Genomic DNA, 16,794 nt, shown 5'->3' on the forward strand with positions numbered 1-16,794 from the left:
AATTTGGTTTGTCCCCTTTGACTCTCACCGACTTTTACCGATGCACCATAGAAAGCATCAGGATGTATCATGGCTTGGTATGGCAACTGCTCTGACCAAGACTGCAAGATGCTGCAGAGAGTTGTGGACACAGCCCAGCGCATTACGGACACCAGTCTCCCCTCCTTGGACTCTGTCTTTACCTCTCGTTGTCTTGGTGTAGCAGCCAGCATAATCAAAGACCCCACCCACCCGGGACATTCTCTCTTCTCTCCTCTTCCATTGGGTAGAAGATACAGGAGCCTGAGGGCACGTACCACCAGGCTTAAGGACAGCTTCTATCCCACAGTGATAAGACTATTGAACAGTTCCCTTATACAATGAGATGGACTATGACCTATGACCTCAAGATCTACCTTGTTGTGACCTTGCACCTTATTGCACTGCACTTTCTCTGTCACTGTGACACTTTACTCTGTACTGTTATTGTATTTTTTTACCTGTACTACATCAATGCACTCTGTACTAACTTGATGTAACTGCACTATGTAATGAATTGGCCTGTAAGGTCGGTTTGTAAGACAAGTTTTTCACTGTACCTCAGTACAAGTGACAATAATAAACTAATACCAATACCAATGAGGAGAGACTTGGGGGGGTGGAGGGGGTTAGGTCTGTTTTCCCAGGAGCAGAGATGGTTAAGAGGGGACATGACTGAGGTATGTAAAATTATGAGGGCTAGACTGCAGGAAACTTTTCTCCATATCAGGGGTAGATAGGACATAGATTTAGGGTAAGGGGTAAGAATTTAGAGGGGATCTGAGGTGGACCTTTGTCAGCCAAAGAATGATCAGTACTTGGAATACACTGCCCAAGAGAGTGGTGGAGGCAGAGTTGCTGACAAAATTTCACGTGTCTAGATGTGCACTTGAATCACCCAGACATAGAAGTCCAAGTGCTGAAAGATAGGATTAGTATGGATGGGTGCCTACTGTTTGGCATGGAAATGGTGGGCCGAATGGCCTGTTTCCATTCTGTATGGCTCTATTATTCCATGATATGCCCATCACAAATTGGCTTTGCCGTTAGTCATACCATAGAAGGATCCACAGCATGAATAGCCTTAGAGAAAGTTAGAGTCCCATTGCATGGAAAAGGAGATGGACCAACAAAGTAATGTACTTTCAATCTGAAACCTGTCTCCCTATGCTTACAGAGGGCACATCTGGAATAGAGATCTTCTCTCACTACACAAGTACCATGTATGTGTGGAAGGGGAATCATCTGGAATGACCGATTTCATATATTATCCAAGCAAGCTCACCTCCACAACACATTGAACAAAGCCTAAAGGGGATCCACATAATGACAAATGTTCTATATACTATCCTTCTGAGACTTTCCTCAACATCCCACTACACACTCCATTGCAGCTAAGAGCCTCTATTCGATGATTTTACTGAATGTAAATTTATGACTGAGTTTATGTCGAAGGAAACTCAGATGTTCTGTAACGATAATATTAATTGTGTATACTGATGCTTTACTTCACTGACAGCTTTCCAAGTTGCACAGCTGGACATAAAGCTTCTCTGAAGAATACCTGCTGTTGTCAGGTCAGTGGAAGGTTGTTGTTTCTTTTCACTGGTTGCTAGATGGGCATCTACAAGCAACTCAGGGTCAAGACTGTCAGGCAACACAAGTAGATAGGGTGGTGAAAAAGGTGTATGGCATGCTTGCCTTCGTCAGTTGGGGCACTGAGTAGAAAAGTCAGGAGGTCAAGGTGCAGCTCTGGTTAGACCACATTTGGAGTATTGTGGGCAGTTCTGGTCACGACACTATAGGAAGGACAGGGGTGGGGGGGTGCTTTGGAGACGATGCAGGAGGTTCACTAGGATGTTGCCTGGATTGGAGTATATCAGCTATAAGGAGAAGTTGAACAAACTTGTATTGTTTTCTCTGGATTGTCGAAGGCTGATGGGCGACCTGAAAGAAGTATATAAAATGATGAGGCAGATAGAGTAGATAGTCAGAGTCTTTTTCCCAAGATGGAGATGTCAAATACTAAAGTGCATAGGTTTAAGGTGGGGGGTGGGAAGAGTTTAAAGGAGACTTGCAAGCCAAGTTTTTTTTGAAACAGAGACAGGTAGGCTCCTGGAAAATGCTGCCAGTAGAAGTGGTAGAATCAGATAAAATAGCAAAGGCTAAGAGGCATTGAGACAGACAAATGAACATGCAGGGAATAGAGGGATACTGTTCATACGCAGGCAGATGGGATTAGTTAGATTGTCACTGTGGTCAGCACAGACATGGTGGGCCAAAAGGCCTGTTCTTGCAGTGTGCAAAATTCTTTGTAGTGAGGGCACTGGTTTATTAAACTTAGGTTAAGAGTGAACATGTGAGAACAAATGTGAGATAGTCTGAGGCTAAATTGCCAAGTATGCATTGTTTACCAATAGGGTGCAAGGGAATGTCTCCAGAATCCCACTGATTATCTATTGCATTTCAAAGTAAAAGAAACTGTGCAAAACCACATCCCATCCTGCTGCCCAGTTTAGTGGTTTCTTGTCTGATACAGCCAACACCTCAATTACAATTGTTTAATTCAAACTTTCTGACAGATTTTTCCTAATCACTTCTTCCAAGTTTTGTGCCACCTAAGTATTGTTAAACACTTAAATGTAGGAAACACTGAAGATGATGGAAACTTCAGGAAGACGTGCACTGAAATAAGGGCAGGCACATGGCAGATACATTACCACCTAGTTGTTATAATTAAGTTTTGCATCTTGGGACATTTATTCTTAAATCTTTAATGGTGCCAGGACAAAGCTGCTGCTAAAGTATACACATGCTAGGAAGTTACACTGAACATGTAAGGAAGAGTTAAGCCAAGCAGGAGAACTGTGAACAATTCTCAGCTCTGGGAAGAGTGTGAAGAGCCTGGATAGGGTGTTGAAGAGCTGATACTAGGGAGGAAGAACATGAGTTTTGTGGAGAGAGCAAAGATTGTCCAGGTGACGTTTGGAAGAGATATACAAGATCATCTGCATGTAGGAAAAGGAAAACTGTTTCCAAAGTTTGGAGTATTGATACCAGAGGAGGCAGACTTAAGTTGACTGGCTTAAGACCCAGAAGGGAGATAAGGAAAACATTTTTTTGTCATGTGACAAGGATTTAAAATGTTTAAGGATCTCATACCTGAAACATTACCCCTGTTCCTCTTTTTACAGATGGTACCTGACCAGCAATTTCTGCTTTTATTTCAGATTTTCAGCATCTGCAATATTTTTGATTTTCAAGGATTTGGAATGAGCTGCCTAATAGAACCATAGAAGCAGATTCAATTGGAGCATTTAAAGGGAAATTGGATTTATATTTTCAGGGATGTAGGGATATGGGGAAAGGGTAGAAGGTTTAGAGCCAATGCCCAACTTGAGGAAGAGATATGACTATGTTATTGAATCCATCTTTGAGTGCTCACATTAAAAAGCTGCATGGGTATTTGCTGCATGGGTCTTCTCTCCTGATACTGAAGAGCTCAAATGAAATGAAATGACAAGAAGGGAGCACAAATGAATATGATCACACCTGTTTATACCAATCTACACATCAGAGACCTTAATGTCTGTCAAACCATGTTAATGCTTTCTGGAATTTTGGTGTGCAGAGGTTCCTGTAGTAGCTGGCAACATGCCAACACTGGTTGGCACGTAAATTGGTATTGGTCTTTGGTGAGTGTACTTTTGTGAAAGCAGGAAGGCCTAAGGTCAACCTTACATGTGGTGAAGAAAGCGTATATTGAGTATCATGTTCCAGCCTGCTGCTGGTAAATAGAATTAAGATAATAACCAGCTATGATCTAACTGAATGGCAAAAAGGGTTTGAGAGCCAGTTCTTGTTCCTGCGCTGGAGAGCTACTTCTGCTGCCAAATGCTCACACCCTGTCAACCTTCAATATTCATTAAACAAATAAAGGACACTGATGTTTCTTCTACTAATTTCATACTTATCAGGGAATTTTGTTTTTAATAGAGTAATGAGAACTGAAAGGAAACAAAGGAAAGGACTTGGAAAAAATGTGAAAATGGGAAGCACTAACATGCTATAAAATAAGTTAACAAAATTTATAAGCAAAAACATACATTCAATGTAATACTTATGGAAAAAAACAATACCATATGACGATGTTAAAATTTCTCTTATAAATGAATCATACCACTCAAGTTAAACTGAATTTGCTGCTGCTGGTGTGTTAAGACAACCAACAGTACTGACAATGCACAATGTCCATTTCCTAATGAGTGATCCTCTCTGTTCAGTATATCCTCCCTTACCTGTAATGAGCTCCATTTACAGAGACATAGAAAATTTGCAACTGGATGGAACTAGAGAAATAAGCACTTCTTGTTTTCTCTTGGGAGTTCTTGCTCAGAGACCATGAGATCCATTCCTTTCTGCTATTGATAATCCTTTGTATACATAGCAATGGAAAAAGCTTTGAATACCAACTGAGAGAGGAGTCAAAGTTTTGATATTTCTTGTATTTATGACAACAGAGATGGGATCCATGCTGGGTTACAGGGGAACAATCTCATCAATCCCCTCCTCCTTCACCTTACTTGCATTTTTGCAACCCATTCTCTTTTGTACATGCCCATCAACTCCCCTTTGATTGTGAATTAGATCAAAGCTCTTGAAAGAAAATTCAACATGATATTGTAAAACAAAATCCCAAAGGCCATTTGCAGCCTAAATATGTCTAAGGCAGCTTCTCTTATTTCGTATTTACTTATGACATAGAGGGAGACCATTTGCCATTGAGTCTCTGCCAGTTTTCAGAGCATTCCCACTGGTCCCATGTTCCCATTCCTGTAACCTATTCTCCCTCATGTCCACCAACAGCTTTGGGATGAGGGGGAAGCAGAGGAGGGAGGAGGAAGGGGTTGGGTTGAGGGGTGAAGGGGAGGGAGAGGGGTGCCAGGGAAGGGGGCGAGGGAAAGAGAGAGAGAAAAAGGGAGAGAGGAAAAGGGGAGAGGTGCAGAGTGGTGATGGGAAGGGAAGTGGGGAAGGTAAGAGGAGAGGGGCAAGGGGAGAGGGGTAAGGGGAGAGGGGAATGGGGGTGAGGGGAACTGGACATTAGGAACTGAGATTCATTAGGAATTGAACTGTGCATTGTTAGTACAGTTGTTTGTAAAACTATGATTAGAAAAACTGTTTTGTAGCTGTATATTATGTGCCGAGAGGATTTGAATTGTGCAGAGATATTTTGTTGAAAATTCATGTCCTTATTAACCCTGTTCTCTTGATAAAAATTATTAATTATGTATAAAAGAATTTGGCACCAATTCTATTTTGTATTTCTGATTTAAAAGCTAACTTATTTCAGCAGATTGTGGGTATAGGAATCCTGGCTTTAAAAAGAATTTCACAGAGCCTTTCTAGTTCCTGTTCAGCAATAACCCACCTCCTGAAACCATCATTTCTGGCAAGACTAGTGTGGAGAACGGAGAAGGCCACATTGCTGCAAATCAGGAGCCGATTGTGTATTTGAGTGTCAAATAGCCAGCCCCAATAAAGCACCCTTGTTACTTCACAATTCTTGCAGCAAAGATCCTAGCCTGTAGTGGACCTGACTCAGAGATATCTCTTACCAAACTATTGTTTGTTCTGCCAACATTATTAAATTACATTATTCTACCCAAAAAATCAATAAAGGAAAGAAATAACGAAATCAAATCCCACTGAAACTTTAATCTGTTACAAGTGTACCAGCAAAAACAGGAAAGGATTTGCTATCTTTGGCTCAGTCTTTTATCTCTGTAGACTTTGGAAAGTTTATTTGTGAGCTGGGAGTCTGCACGGAAACACATCAGACACTCGGGGAGAACTGGCCTATTGCTGCAAGCAATAGTGTGAACATTTGGTGTGGTGATGTACAATGTGGGTTGTACTAACCTGGCTGGACAGGGATCCATGCTACACTCCCGCAACTTGGGCTTGGGCTTTACATTTTCGGGATAGTAGTGACAGTACTGGTCAGACACCACACGCTCGCTTCGCAGATCATAGCATTCAGCCGATGTCAGCTGGTACCCTGACAGCAAAAGAGCAGTAAGTTAAAACGAACCACCAACCATGATATTCTTCAATCACAATCACTTCTGACTGAAAATTTGCTTGTTTCTGGGTGCAGACATACATGTATTATTTTGTACTTTAAAATTCCTCCAGGCATTACTGACATTCCTTTCGATCTTAGAGCTAGGGAGTGGGATTAACCTCAACAGTACAAATTTGGCCTGTACAGATACAATAGACCAAAAGACATTTTGCACTGTACATTTCTATGATTTATGATAAGATTACCATACTCTTTGTTTTAATTTAACTGAAGTTTCAACTGCCTGAGCCCTACAGATGTGGAATTTCCTTCCTCAGCCCCCCTACCTCATCTCTTCTCTCTCTCTCCACCTTGATAGTTTCCTCTCTGTTCAAGTGTTCATGTGTCTGTTCTTTCCATTGGCTAAATGTTAGTATAGTTGTGCTCCAGTGAAGTACCCTGGGACATTTCCTATGCTCAGAATGTAAACTGTTGTAATAAGTTAAACCATCATGGAAACTCCAAGAGGACAACTTACCTTGCAAGATCAGGAAGTCCTTCCAAACCCAACATATTTTGAACAAGTGACAGAAAATGTGATTCTCAGGATTTTGAGAACTGTTCTGTTGTCCTCATCAGCAGATCAGTACAGAGAATACTCAGCGTTAAATCCTACAAATAAATGGCCCATTTCTTCCACATCTAATTTTTGGAATTCCCCTTGGGGCAGGCACAGTAGTGTAGCGGTTAGCGTAATGCTTTACAGTGCCAGTGACCCGGGTTCAATTCCGGCCACTGTCTGTAAGGAGTTTGTACGTTCTCCCTGTGTCTGCGTGGGTTTCCTCCGGGTGCTCTGGTTTCCTCCCACATTCCAAAGACATACAGGTTAGGAGTTGTGGGCATGCTATGTTGGCACCGGAAGTGTGGTGACACTTGCGGACTGCCCCCGGAACACTATGCAAAAAGATGCATTTCACTGTGTGTTTTGATGTACATGTGACTAATAAAGATATCTAAGATATCTATCATTACGTGATTTTAAAAACCTTCTAATTTTACATAATAAAAATTAAATTAAAACTGAAAATATACTTCAAAAGGTAATCTTCACAATTCATCTGTAAATAGAAAGATTGTCCTTAAAATAAAAGTAATTATCTGTTCAATTCCATGGAGCGATTTTGTCCAATAAAGAGATCTGCATAAGGTTTTACCTGCAGAAATTTCAGTTGTTTCGAAACACAATATGACTTTCTATTTTATTCATTTGTGTGATGTAGACATTATTAGCAATGCCAGCATTTATTTTTCATCCCTTATAGCCCCTGAATCGAGGAGATAGTTAAGAGTTAACTTCCTGGGTGGGTCTGGTCACAGAAAAAACAGATTGAATCAGTTTTCTTCCATGCAGGACAGTGAACCAGATAGGGTTTTACAACAACCCAATCGATTCATGGTCACCATAACTAAGACTAGATTTTTACTTCAACTATAGTTGAATACAAGTAGTTGAATTTAAATCCCCAGCTATATGCTGGGATACAAACTCCTGCCTATGTATCAATAATCCATAACTCAGGCTGTTTGTCTAGTAATTTAATCAGTATGCTAACCAATCTAATTTGACCTTTTGTATGTCCTGATACAGTGGATTTCAAATATAAGGAATTTGAATTTGAAACTCAGCTTACATTAAAAAAAAAGTTCGTTGCAGACTCCCAGTATAGTGAAAATTGTCCCAGCCCAGCCCATGAAATCAAGGGAATGTTGCACAGAGATGGCCATGGCCCTTTCAGTTCTGATTATATCTGTTTTCTGCAGGTTTTTCCTATCTCCAAATTACACAAAATTTAAAGTATCCATTCTAACACAAGAGTCTTGGAGGTAAAATCAATATTTTTGTTCTTGATTTATCTTCACTGGCTTGGAATACCTGATGCATCTCCTGATTACTACATATCACCTGCCCTCAACTGATCAATCAGTGCTCCTCTGTGTTGAACAACATCCAGAAGAAGCAGTTCAAATAGCAAGAGCACAGTATGTATTCTGGATGGGGGATCTCAATGTGCATCATCAAGAGTGGCTTGGTGGTACCAGCAGTGATCAAAGAATTGAGATAATGGCTCAGTGAACGTAGTGAACAGCAGAAATGGTTCCAGCACTATAAATACTGATGTAATAACTGCATTGAGTGAGACAAAACAGTTGTGGGAATTGAAAAATGATTTAATGATTACCTCCACCACAAGTAACAGAACAGGGAAAGAAATCGGTTTCCCTCCATTGATGTATGATTGGCTGGTAAAAGAAAAATTGGACCACACTTTCTCCTGTGCCCACGTACTGTATCTGGAAAAGACCAACAATGAGATAATTATTCTACTGACACTTCCGAAAAACTTTTCACCTCATCTCCTCAGTTACCGGATCTAATTACAACACTAAATACTGAACTGTGTTAAACCTACATGGCCCTTTGTTAATGTATCCATTTCTCTCTCTCCTTCATTGTTTATTTTTAATCATTTAATATAGTATGACAACAGACCAGTGGTGTAGTGTAACAGCCAATCATATAGCTGAATGGTATAATTTGGAAGCAATGAAAAAATAATATAAGGCACAGGGAAAAGCAGAGTTAAGAATATAAGACATAAGAACAAGCTGACTTGGAAGCCTGGAAGACAATCTTGGGTTCAGACGATGATTGAAATATTGATATTATCTGATCACCACAATTGTACACTAGTTACTCTTGAATGGGAAAGGGCTTTGAATGCTTTTCAGGATCACACAATGCAGTTACAGAAATCTGACAATGTGGTCAGTCTCCATAGAGCATAACTGAAACAACTTCTTCTGATCACAGGATTCACCTTCTTAAAATCTTCCTCAGAATCTAGTTTGAAAATTTGAATATATGTAACCATCACTTCCCTGATGTCTCATTGCATGTCGCTGCTATTAATTCCATTTCTGAATTACAGTATAGCTCATTTCCACCATCAGTACATCAGTACTCAAACTCATTGTTAGTGCAATATTTTCCCTCTACCCACTACCTCCCATACAAACAGACACATAAACACGCACAAAATAGAATGACTGTAGCTGCTGTAACATCAATCAAAATGGAATGAAATGAATGGAGAACTGGGTGTTGAACTGTTTGGGCATGTGAGCCCAGAAGTTCCTTTTCTGCCTTCTGATAGTCAGCTAGTGTTCCATGGTGCACCGACTCTGTTTTCAAGAGTGCTGCTAACATTTTTGCATTTAATTGCATATCAACACCATTTCCCCAGTTCAGCCCATGCCAAGTCAAACAGTTGTTAGTACCTAGCCTTGCACCTATGATCTTGGGTACCCACAGTTAAAGAGGTACATGCAGCACTGCTGCACCTTGCACAGAGAGATGCTGTGTTAAGAATGGCCATAGTTGCCAGGGAAGGAAGGGAGCATACTCCAAGATTCACTGAAAGGGCCTGAGACAGGCTGGTGGAACAGACAATTTGGAGGAGAGATGTACTGGTGTGAGAGGCCATGGACACCAATCGAGGGCTTCCACTTGACGCTCTGGCAGGAGATTGCTCAGGAAATCTCTGTTAGGGCACCGTCTCCAATGCTTGCACATCTAAGAGTCCTCATCCTCTGGGTTGAAGAGGAAAGTAGATGAAGTCTCATCTCTTTGAGTATGGGATCTAGGTGACCTGCCTAATGCAGCAGTAAACAGTAATTCTGGGAGATGTAGAAGAAATCAGCAACACAAGCTAGTATGGCCCTGTGTCCAGGAAGTTGAGAGTGACTATGAGATGACATGGACTGTGAGAGCAGTCCAGCCACATGGGTGAGGTTGCTGAAAGTCACAGATCTTAGAAAGGACTGCCTGTAGAAGTGTAGCCTCTGTAGATACTGCTCCAACAGGAAATCTAGATAATGCTGTAAACTCTGAGTGGATGGATGGAGACTTGAGTGAAGAGCCCTTTTACCTCCGAGGCCTCTCTTCCATGTCATCCAGATGAGGAGTGGTCAGTCCAGATGAATCTCACAGGAAGTCTGCTTTGATCCTGAAACGCAGTTGGTGGTGTAAGGAAAGCAAATGGTTTAGCGTGAGCAGTGGATAATGGAAGTAGTTACCTCCAGAGAGGCACAGAGCAGCCTGGAATGTGGCTCTGTAGATAGGGCAGTTGCAGTGGGAGCAGCTTCAAGGTTGAAAGTCATGTTGGGAGATTAAAAATGGGCAATGTGCAATTGTTGACATCACTGTGGTGGATTTCACACTGGAACACTGCTTCCAGCATTAATGCAAATCCAGAATGCATGGTGCTATAGGGGAATGGATATGGTTGATTTTGCTCTATTTCATGTTAAATCCTTTCCACAGCTGCATGGCACTATTTTCACGTCGCTGTGGGGACAAATTTTTAGTTTGTAATTTTCCCAACTGAAATGGTCCAGGTAATCCAATACAGGAAATTCTAGCATTATTTGTCTGAGAGTGCTGACCATTCTACAGCATAGACATGTTTCCTCGGCATTGCGGAAGAGTCCTGGCAATGATTTATACCTTTGTGGGTTGCGAATGAAACCTACTCCTCTGCTGCCTTTGGGAATCATTTCAGTAGCTCAGATAGGTCTAAATCAGAGCTGAGGACTCTGTACTGAATGGGCTCCTTCTGTGCTGTAGCACAACACCATTCCAGTGACTGTTGGGAGTTAATCTTAAAAGAACCCAGGAGAGTTTTGTAGAACTCACCACTGTTGCTGTGACAGAAGGGGAGGGAAAGAAAGATATTCTTGTCTGAAAATGTTAACAAGCACCTTGGTGTTGGAGCTGATAATTTAGCTTCAAGTTACAGAATGTGACATCAGACTCATCCTGGACAGCCAGCAGGTAATTTGCCTGTATCTTCTGCAGTGTTTAGTTCCTTCAGGTGGACTTTTGGCCTTGAGGATGGCATTGATGGCAGATATTCATTATCCTGTAATTTATTAATGGCCATTCCCTCTGGAATTCAGCATGTTAAATTTAAAACCGCCTGGAAAAAGACAACTAAGTACTCAGTTTTTACCAAAGAAACCTGCTGAAATTAAGCAGAATAAATTAATGCACTGGGAAATTTCATTGCAAATTTTATAACTGTCATTTCAATCCTGAACAGCATGAAATGAAATGTTTCAAATTTAGGTTTCTAATTATTGCCAAAGAACCAGCAGATCTTTTTTCATTTGACATTTTAGAATGAAACATGCTAAAATTATAACAGCTATTAACGAAAATAGAATTGAACAATTTAAAACAATGATTTACCTTTACAGTAACATCTGCTCCAAGTGGTCCATTTGCTCTCAGGATCTCCTTGTCTGGAAGTTTCTGGAAATCGAAGCTGGTGTTTACACTGCTGAAGGATCCGGGCATGCTGAGGTTGTTCTCCCCTTTCTGGCCCAAAAGAGTCTTTGTTTCCAAATCTTGGAAAAATGATTTAAAGAAAGTAATTCAGAACAGACTTTAGACACAATGAACTGGAAATTCTATCTCACAGTGCAACATTTATATGCACAAGGGGAGAGACTTTATTCGGGAAATTGACTGTGGGTAGTGGCTGCAAACCTTGTGGGACCTGCATGCGTCTAGCACACTAACGCATGGGGATGGCATGTTACAGCTAGGGAGGACCAAAGTTGTTCAATGCATGCGAGGATACCATTCCCTAAACTTCACTGCTTAATGTATGCCCATTAACAGCTTGCTTCAATGAGACTGAGAGCACCTGAAGCCAGATCCAGGTGGTACACCAGTCAAAAACTGACCCCTCGAAGTGGTCCCTCATTCCCCAACCTCAACACACAGTCCATGGGTCTAAATCCTGGAACTCCCTCCCCAACATCTGTGTGGGAGTGCCTTCACCACATGGACCTGCTGCAGTTCAAGAAGGTGGCTGACCCCAACCTCTCAAGAGCAATATGGGAAGTAAATACTGGCCTTGCCAGGGGACTTTGATGGGAGAACTCAACATTAGACACTGGGCAGTGTATCGGAAACACTATGGAGTCATAGAGTCATACAGCATGGAAACAGGCCCTTTGGCCCAACTCGTCCATGCCGACTGTGTCGTCCAGTGAGCTAGTCCCACCTGCCCATGTTTGGCCCATAGCCCTCTAAAGATCTCCTATCCATGTACTTACCTAGATGGCTTTTAGACATTGCTAATGTGCCTGCCTCAGCCACCATTTCTGCCAGCTCATTCCAAATACGCACCACCCTCTGCGTGAAGAAGCTGCCCCTGACGTCCCTTTTAAATCTCTCACTTCTGATCTTAAACCTATGCCCTCTTGTTTTTAGCATCTCCTCCCCGGGAAAAAGACCATGTGCTTTCACCCTGTCTATGCTCCTCATGATCTTATATACTGCTATCAGGTCACCTCTCAATTTTCTACATTCCAGGGAATAAAGCCCTAGTCTATTCAAACTCAGGTCCCCAAGTCTAGGCAACATCCTGGTAAATCTTTTCTGCAATCTTTCTAGTTTCATAACATCTTTCCTATAGCAGGGTGACCAAAATTATACACAATACTCCAAGTGCAGCCTCACCAACGTCTTACATGACTACAACGTAACTTCCCAACTACTATACTCAGTGCCCTGACTGATGAAGGCCAGTGTACCAAACACTTTCTTCATCACCCTGTCTACCTGTGACGCTGCTTTCAGCGAACTATGCACTTGCACTCCTAGGTCCCTCTGTTCCATAGCATGCCCCAGGACCCTACCATTCACTCTATAAGTCCTACCCCTGGTTTGATCTCCCAAACTGCACTACCTCACATTTATCTGGATTGAAAACCATTTGCCAATCCTCAGCCGACGTACCTAGCTGTTCAAGATTCCCCTGTCATTCTTCATAGACTTCTACACTGTCTACAACACCACCTATTATAGAATCATCCACAAACCTACTAACCATGCCTTGACATTTGTCTCCAAATCATTTAAGTAAACTACAAACAACAAAGATCCCAGCACTAACCCCTGTGGCACACTATTAGACACAGGCCTCCAGTCTGATAAATAACCCTTGGCCATCACCATCTGCTTCCTAGCACTGTGCAAATTATGAATCCAATCAGCTATCTCCCCCTGGATCGCATGAAATCTGACCTGCCATGAGGGACCTTGTCAAAGGCCTTATAAGACTATATTCACTGCCCTACCCTCATCTACTCTCTTGGTTACCTCCTCAAAGACCTCCAAGAGATTTGTCAGACACGACTTTTCATGCACAAAACCATGCTGACAGTCCCGAATCAGATCCTGACTCTCCAAATGTTGGTAGATCCTGTCCCTCAAAATCCCCTCCAGCAAATTACCCACTACCGATGTCAGACTCACCGACCTATAGTTTCCTGGCTTGTTTTTCCTACACTTTTTAAACAATGGTACCACATTAGCCACTCTGTAGTCCTCTGAAGCCTCACCTGTTTCCAGAGAAGAAGAAACATGTGCCAGGAACAGTGGACATTTTACTCTGGGTAATGGGTCAGGAACACCGGACATCAGACATTAAACATCAGACACTGGGGAATGTGTTAGAAACACTAAACATTACAACTAGGCAAAGTGTCCAATCATTAGACATTGTATACTGGGCAGTATGTCGGGCACTGGAATCAGACATAGAGCAGTGTGTCAGAGACAATGGACACCAGACACTTGGCAATTTGTCATGAACACTGGAATTAGACACTAGCCAGTGGGTTGGGCACATTGGAGATCAGACATTGGGCTGTGCATTAGAAACACTGGGGAATTGAAATCTGGCAGTGTTTTGGGAGCACTGGACTCAGACACTGGGCAGTGTGTTGGGAACCCTGGACATCAGACATTCGGAGGTGTGTCAGGAATAGTGTATATTAGATTTTGGGCAGTGTGTCAGGCACACTCCGCATTAGATACTGGGCAGTGTGTCAGTAACACTGGAGTTTGTGGATATTGGGCAGTGTATCTGGTACACTGCACATTAGATACTGGACAGTGCATCAAAAACACATGATACCAGATGGTAGGACCATGTCACAGATACACTGGATAACAGGTACTTTACTGTGTCACAGGCATACTAGCTATCAGACAATGGAGCAAAAGTGGAGCATTGTGTCGGAAACTCTGAACATACAATTACGACTGCCTTCATCACTGCATGGTGAATTTGCAGGCCACAATTTCCTTCAGTTGTTAGTTACATAACCTATGCCTGAAGCAGCTTTGCAGTCTCATCCTTTCTCTGCACCTCCCCCACTCCACCGGTAGCTCTAAATCACTGTCTTGTGATCTTTACAGAAAAAACAAAATAAAGGAAGGCCTATGGAGGTGGAGTGTTATCTTTCCCTTTTGTTACGAACTAGCAACAAACACACTGAGTCATGATTCAGTGTTAAAAACTATTTTATTAATCACTACTTATGATAATAAGAAAAATAAAAGTAAAAATGTTAGTATGTTAGAATTAAAAATGTTAAACCTTGAACATTAACCCCCAAAACTAAACTCTTCGTGTGTGTGTGGCAAAGTCCCAAACTCCAAGTTCAAGAATGGTTCTTAAAGTTCAGTTCAGCAAGCCATAAGGTGAAACATGAGCAAAGGCTTCTTCAACAACCACCGTTGTCTGAAGATAAAATGTAGATGTAGAGAACGTAGAGAGAGTAATTATGAAATCCAAATGTTCCACGACGGAACCCAAATGACAGTTCAGTGTTTACTCGGTAGTGACTTCCTCACCCCGAAAAGCATCCGAATCGTGGTTATCCACACAAATACCTGTTTCCTTCTACAGGTCAGCAACAAAGTGAACTCCACCGGATTACTTCCAATTTCCATACATGGATTTCAGTGACAGACACAGTTATTGTTTCTCATCCATCGATAGAGAAACTAACAGCCTAGTGTCTCTCTCCCTTTTTCCCTCTCTCTCCCTTTGATTTCGACTGCCTTCTTCAACAACGTCATTACGTCCTTTATCTTCTGTTGACGTAAGCACGCCCCACACACACACACACACACACACACACACACACACACACAAACAACTAACTTAAAGGGACTTTCACCGAGTCCGTAACACTTTATTCAAAGCACTTCTGAAGGTGACGTGTGATATCACTGCAGAGGGGGTAAATGAATTTGGTTTATGGAAATTAACAACCTAACGTAGAGTATAGGACAGTACAGCACAGGAACAGCGCTGACCATCATACCGAGCTAAACTCATCCCATCTACCTGCACATGGTCCATATCCCTCTATTCCCTGCCTGGTCATGTATCTGTCCAAATGTTTCTTAACTGTAGCTATCGTGTCTGCTTCTACCACCTCCTCTGGCAGTGCATTCCAGGCAACTACTGTACTGTGTAAAAAAAAACTTGCCTCACACATCTTTAAACTTGCCCCTCTCACCTTAAAGCTATACCCTCTGGTATTTAACATTTCCATCCTGGGAAAAGCACTCTGACTATCAACCTGATATACTTCTATCTCCTCAGCCTCCAATGCTCCAGAGAAAACAATCCAAGTTTGTCCAACCTCTTCTTATAGCTAATACTCTCCAATCCAGGCAACATAATGGTGAACCTCTTCTGCACCCTCTCCAAAGCCTCTGTTTCCTTCCTATAGAGCGATGACCAGAACTACACATGATACTCCAAATGTGGCCGGATCAAAGTTTTACACAGCTGCAACATGATGTCTTGACTTTTATACTCAATGCCCTGACTGATGAAGGCAAATATGCTCTGTTAAATGTATCAACAGACGAAAGAGCTAATCCATGGCTCAGAGAAAATAAGTTGCATGTAAGTATTGCTGAACTCACTCTTCAAAAAAGATGAAACAAATTTCCAGCTTTTCCTCTCAACAAGGTAAAGATGGTAGAAGGAATATCCACTTTCCTTCATCATTAGGATATAAAAGACAAGGGCAAACATGCTAACATTTCATTGTGACATACCAGATCCTAGTGATTTCTCCTTCATTAACCTTTGTAGACACTAACCAATGAGGATATAGATATTTGAAGGATCTAATTCAATTTCCAACTCTGTGTATGAGTGGGACTCAATCCTGCTTTCAATTTTGAAAGGAGATACAAAAAACTGCAGATGTTGGAACATGGAGCAAAAAAAAAAATTTCTGGAGGAACTCAGTGGTCAAACAGCATCTGCGGAGGGAAAGGGGTAGTTGAGGTTTTGGGTCAAGACCCTGCATCAGGACTGAGAGTGTAAAGGGGAGGTAACCAGTATAAAGACGTGGGAGGGAGGGGTGAGGAGGGGTCTGGCAGGTGATGGGTGGAACTAGGTGTGGAGAGATGATGGGCAGATGGAGGTAGGTGGGGGAGGGAGATGGGTGGAGTCAGGAATCAGTGTCTGGTGCATGATAGGTAGAGACAGATAAGGAGAGAGAAATAAAGGGGGCAGATGGAGCCAGGTTTGGGGGGTATGGTGGGAGTAAGGATGGAAGTAGATACAGAGGCTGCAGGTGCTGGAATCTGATAATTAAGGAAGATGACAAGTGGAATCAGGCAAGGAAGTGATGAGGGGCAGATGGAACTAGTTTAGGGGGAGGGGATAGGAGAACCAGAAGGTGTAGTGTGTGGGTGATAGGCAGATGGAACCGGGGATGTGTGTGGGTGAGGAATGAAACTGGATGGGGGGGGGGGTTGG

At 42.1% G+C, this 16,794-nt stretch overlaps 1 protein-coding gene across 5 annotated transcripts in view; it reads right to left on the reverse strand.

Annotated features, from left to right (window-relative positions):
* Positions 1 to 16,794, reverse strand: part of LOC127572812 (ADAMTS-like protein 1) — a 480,850-nt gene that overhangs the window by 123,004 nt on the left and 341,052 nt on the right. For all 5 annotated transcript variants that reach the window (XM_052020448.1, XM_052020447.1, XM_052020449.1 and 2 more), the window contains exons 9-11: positions 11,394 to 11,551; positions 8,323 to 8,434; positions 5,938 to 6,076 (exon numbers count right to left, since the gene is read on the reverse strand). In XM_052020448.1, the coding sequence (XP_051876408.1) occupies positions 5,938 to 6,076; positions 8,323 to 8,434; positions 11,394 to 11,551 (409 nt within the window). The remainder of the gene's footprint in view (positions 1 to 5,937; positions 6,077 to 8,322; positions 8,435 to 11,393; positions 11,552 to 16,794) is intronic.

Source organism: Pristis pectinata, chromosome 7 (assembly GCF_009764475.1).
Source record: "Pristis pectinata isolate sPriPec2 chromosome 7, sPriPec2.1.pri, whole genome shotgun sequence".
NCBI lineage: Eukaryota > Metazoa > Chordata > Chondrichthyes > Rhinopristiformes > Pristidae > Pristis > Pristis pectinata.